Here is a 5,638-nt window from a genome sequence, read left to right as displayed (position 1 = left end):
AAAAAAGATTTTTGTAAATTTGAACACGTTTAGTTTGAGTTCAGTTTAAATGTAGGTGCTAAACTTCATCAAATGGTTCAAAACACATTTAAAGTCTGAATTATTCGTCCTGATTTAATAGCCCATGTATATTTTCCCCAATTTCTGTTTAATGGAGAGATCTTTTGCCACATGGTATAACTCTCTCTTTCTCTCCCAAGTAATAAAGTTTGTTACAGAAATATATCTCATTATTTTGATATGTCATTATATGACTTGGTCATGATGGTAAGAATAGGCATTATTATGAGATTAATTATTACAAAAAATATCTCATTATTGAAAGTAAGTCTCCACCTATTATTACAGAGAAAGTAAGTCTATTAGTTTCACACTGTGACATTATGATAAGATATCCTGTATATTTTTATTTAACGGGGAAACTAGCTTACCTGCGTCCAATCCCGGCTAACTTCTGGAAAGGTAGAGTAGCCAATAGCGTTAGAGATAACAAGAAAACCAAGTCCCGCCCTAGGACTCACAAAAATCTAAACTGTTTCGCGCGAGCAGAGAAGAACCAGCGAGCGAGCGGAGAGAACTGATCGCGCGCGCGCTGTAGGCATGACCTTGCTCGCGAGAGCGTACATCGTGCGCACAGATGATAATGTGCACGCGCGGGACTTGTTTTCTCGCGCTGGATCAGTTGAGCGCGCGCGTGAAGATCCCCTGTGCGCTCGCGAGCTGTAATTTTCTCGCGTGTAGACCTGTAATCTGCTCACGGTTCACTTCTCCTCACGCGCAAACATCACCGCTGCGCTCGATTTATATTGGCATTGATTTGCCGCCATAAGACGAGTCGGACATGATATTTAAGATCCCACATGAAATTTAAGACCTCCTTATGGAAAATTACAGAATTTAAGACATTTTCAGACCTTAAAAATCGAAAGTTTTATTTAAGACATTTTAAGACTTTTTAAGGACCCGCGGGGACCCTGAATAAAATGCCTGCAAGTTCCATCATCATGGACACAGAGCAACATTCAATATTCCTTTTTTGTCACTAAGTACAGCGAAAAGCAGCCCATACAGTCACATCTGCTGAACGTTTTATGGAGGAGTGTAAATACTGCAGTAAATGTGTTCAGATGAAGAAAAAAAGACGAGAAATCACTTGATCACGTTAAAATGACAGTTAACATGCACGTATTTTTACACATTTATTCACACGTTTGCATTACTAAGAGCAGGAAAGAAACAGGCTGCTGCACTGGTGAGCAGTATCTTCATAATATCGTTTAATTAAAATAAATGATCAACAAATTAGTCTGTCTCGACAGCCTTTATAAGTGAAGGAATTATCTACAAACAATCTGAATTCTCAATTAGAATAATACAACAAACTATAAAATACTATTCATGACAATACCTAAATAACAGACAAATCCAAACGCCCAACACAAGCGAGCTGCGCTCCAGACCTGATCAGCTCGATGACGTATATTGTCCCCGACGCCGCCTGTAGTCCCATTTAGCAACTTGATAGCAACCGTCTTTTTAAAGAAGCATAATCGATTTAAAAGTTGAAGAGTGTGCTGTAACTGATGTGTTTTATGTCGTAGAACAAAACGTGAAAGTATCTTGAGTTGGTGTTATCCACGGACCCTATTTAAGCGATTTTACTGAAACCCCATTCAAAAAACCCATTGACTTTGGGACGAGGGAACCGGAAGTGCTAAAATGCTAACTCGCTTCCGGGTTTTTGCATACAAATTGATGTCATAGTTCCTCCACTTTATACCTTCAAGTAAATCCAAACCCAAATGTCAATGATCAAATGCTCATGTATAAATACAGTTTGCTGTAAATACAATGCAGAAGATTACAATAAGCATAAAATAAATTACAAGAAACAAAGAGTCTCTCGGTCAATGATTTACATATTCATGTATCCTGCTGCTGGGTTTGTACTTTTGGTTTAAGTTCATTGACTTGCTGAAGTGGACCTTGCTCCTCCTGGACAGTAGTATTAACGTTTACTCCAGTAGAGTCCCAAAGTGAGCCGTCATTATTGTTTGATTCACAAGCATTGAACTTTATCACAGCCAGTGAGCGTCTCCTGAACTCTTTGGAGAAACAGAAGTAAATAACAGGATTGATAGTGCAATGGAGAAGCCCAAAAATGGCTGTTATTTTGCTAGCTGTCCACTGCCTCCATTCACATTCACTCTCTCCTGTTAAAGGATCAATGTGCACTGGACGAGCACCTGTGTTCACGATGAAGGCAATGCTGTAGGGTGTCCAGCAGATGAGAAAAACCAGCACTAGGACTGCAATGATCGCTGTTTTTCTGCCCATTTTCTTCTGCTGGCACATAGAGTCACGTTGAAGCTTCAGCATGATGGAGGTACAACAAAACAGCAGCACAAGAGTTCCCACACCAAAAATGACATGATGCGGAAATCGAGAGGAACGATGCCAGGAATCATCTGGATAAAAGTAAATGCATTCATCTTTAACCTGATCTGTGCTGTCACTGATGGATTTCAGAAAGATCCATTCTGGGATGCTGAGGAGCAGGCAGACGAGCCAGATAATCAGACAACATCCATGAACCATCATGGGCTTTTTACGAGATAACTTCTGAACTCCATGAACGATGGACAGGTAGCAGTCCACACTGATGAAGGCCAACATCAACATACTGCAGTAGAAATTCATCTGAAGAGACAGAGGAAGGGAACAGTTATTATAATACAGTTGACAATAAATTAAAATTTTTAGTGTCTTTTAAACACACACACACACACACACACACCAGGCCCGTGCAGAGACCGTCCAAAGGGCATGAAGGGGGGGGGGGGAGGGGGTTGGTGCAGATCTGCAGAGTGGATGCGCGCGTACTGAAGAGCGGTGTTATCGCGCGCGTACTGATCAGCTGTGTTGTCGCGCGCGTACTCAAGAGCGGTGTTGTCGCGCGCCTACTGAAGGGCGGGACCGAAGGTGTGCCGCGTCGCGGGGGCACTTTTGATCATTTTGGAAGCGCACTTTCTATCCAAGACTAAAAAGGCCATGTGCACTGCACAGGTTGAGCCCTATGTGTGCACGTGCCTGACACACACACACAAAATATGTATGTAAATTAGAAATAGAATTTTTCTATTTATTTTGGTTTCCTTTAGGGCTGCAACACCGCATCCGTCAAGTCGATTAAAATCAATTTAATCAGATTCATCGATTGACCAAAAAATAAATAAATAAATAAATAAACAAATAAAAAATCGGCAGATTAATCGATGATTAAAATAATCGTTAGTTGCAGCCCTAATTTCCTTTGGTTTTAAAACTAACATTTTTTAGAAAAACATGTAGATTTGATTAATGTTTATACTAAAAAAACAAAGAAAAGAAAGAAAAATAAGTACCACTTTATTTTGATGGTCCCTTTAACGCATTTAAGTTACATTGCATCAACATGCCAACTATTTCTCATTAGATTATAAGTAGACTTTTAGTTTGAGGTTAGGGACAGTGTAAGTCAGATAAATGTTGAAGAAGCAGTATCAGCAGATAAGTCAACTACAAGCAGAAAGTCAACTAATACTCTCAACTGAGAAGTAATAAGCATGTCGTTGCCATGCAACTTTTAGTCAACAAAATGTGTGATATGTACCATTAAATTAAGTGTGAAAAAAAGAAACACAATCTAAATGTGAAGGCTTTCTTGTTGACCTTTTGGCTTTAGAATTATTTGCACTTTAAATGGCAAAACGCTTGCTGTCATTTCAACCTTAATGTAGGCTAGGATCAGCGTTTTACTGCTTTTAAAATAGTTTATAGTGTGTTTGGATTCTTAAAAGTTTAAGATTTTATATGTAATTAATTTTATTTTATTTAAGATACTGTAGTTATATTCTTAATGTCATGACAACTGCCGACTTTATTTTAAAAAGTGGCAACAATGTTTAAGAGGTTTTAAATAATCAGTAGCATAGTGTAACACACTTTGGGATTATGCTTGGTGGTCTTTCTTTGCTGCTGTTAAAACCACCACATTAAACCTGTAGCTGTAGTATAAAATTGTATTTTAAATCACAAACTCCAATTTTGATCAGAATTTAATAGATCCACACAGCAAATTAGCCTCGTGTCACTTAACTAGGCAAATCCACTATAAAAAAAGATTAGTTAACTTAAAACAGCGAGTACACATTGCTTTAATTTTTTTCAGATAATAAAATGTGCATAATTATAAACATTTGGTTAAGTGAGCATAAAAATTTCAAGTTTTAAAAGGTTTAGTCTTTTTCTTTTTTAAAGTAAAGCCGACTTATAACTAATTGCATTTTACAGTATATTCAAAACACGTCACAAAATTATTACACTACTGCTCTGCTTTTTCTATTTAAAAACAAATTAAACAGCATCTTTACCAGATCCCATTTGAAAACCAGGTTTCATCTAATATCCAGTATTCATATTTATTAATATGACATCCAAATTTAATTATATTCTGCAACCAAGTAACCACATTTAACATCATATTCAACGTATGAGACCAACACATTATCAAACCTGCAGTCACTCACCTTAAACAGAACTCCAGCCAGTTTGCAGAGTCCTGACCCCATGATCCATCCTTTAACGGCATCCACGGCCCAGAGAGGCATTGTGAGCAGCAGAAGACTGTCAATTAAGCTCAAATGAAAGATAAAGATGTCCATCACACTGCAATTCAGCCACTTGTGCCACAATACTGCCAGAACCAGTCCATGTCCCAGCAGCCCCAATAAGATCCCCAAAGAGTAAAGCATGGGAATGAAGACCCCCAATGCATCAGAGACTGCTTTTGACTGGTAGTCCAGTTCTTTGTTCTCATAATTATCATAGTCGAAGGAGTTGTTTTTCTCAAACAATCCGTGAAGCTCTACCTCCATGTTTGACTAAAACAGAAACAGACTTATGAACGGTGAGTGTGAAACTGGAGATCAGCGTCTGATTGTCTGCTTTATGAACAGTGACGAGTGTTTTTTTTCTTTACAAAAAAGTAATCACATGCTGGGTTTTCACATGATGTTGCAACAGTTGTGAAACGGAAAGTAAAGCAGTTGGCGGAACAGCTGACAACAGGCTATACAATTACACACAAACCCCAAATCTTCTCGATGACAAGCGCACACGGATGCGTTTGATTAAAATTGCACTCTGTTGTTGTTTTTTAAGATATAAGAAAAAAAGTTATCATGTTTAGGTTTACAGAGCATTTTAGCTGTTAAACTGTTGTCTAAAAACTCTGAATATCAAGCGGGTGGGTGCGCAAGCAAACGTAAACAAGGTTGCATGGTTAAAACAAAAGAATACATCCTATCTTCGACAAGAGCTTAAAAGAACTTACAGGTGCTGCCATGTTTTTGAATCTCTTTGTCACTGTTTGTCTTTGTTCTTTGTAAGCAGTCGCTTTTCCTTTGGTGTCATGTAACGCATCTGCTGGGAATCGTACATTAGGTCGTTCGTTGCTCAATGTTTACAGTACGCACAGTCACAGTACACAGTAGAAAAAGGTAATGAAGATGTTCTTCTGTCCTTTTTTTCCTTAGTCTTCTTAACCCATCCGGGTAGCTCAGTAGGTTCACTCCAGCCCTGCACTCTAAATGGTTAT

The 5,638-nt window shown here is 38.4% G+C and overlaps 1 protein-coding gene across 2 annotated transcripts; it reads right to left on the bottom strand.

The window, feature by feature from the left end:
- Window positions 1–1,189: 1,189 nt before the first annotated feature.
- cxcr3.3 (chemokine (C-X-C motif) receptor 3, tandem duplicate 3) lies at window positions 1,190–5,638 on the bottom strand. 2 transcript variants are annotated; one of them, XM_087286352.1, is made up of 3 exons: window positions 5,375–5,638; window positions 4,569–4,922; window positions 1,190–2,700 (listed from the first exon to the last, which is right to left on the bottom strand). In XM_087286352.1, exons 1-3 carry the CDS (start codon window positions 5,384–5,386, stop codon window positions 1,924–1,926), a joined length of 1,143 nt encoding a protein of 380 aa, XP_087142478.1. In that variant the 5' UTR covers window positions 5,387–5,638; the 3' UTR covers window positions 1,190–1,923.

This window comes from Danio rerio, chromosome 16 (genome assembly GCF_052040795.2).
Source record: "Danio rerio strain M-AB ecotype USA chromosome 16, GRCz13ab, whole genome shotgun sequence".
Taxonomy (NCBI): domain Eukaryota; kingdom Metazoa; phylum Chordata; class Actinopteri; order Cypriniformes; family Danionidae; genus Danio; species Danio rerio.
Note: the sequence above shows the minus strand (reverse complement) of the source record. Positions and strands in the feature narration are given on the sequence as shown.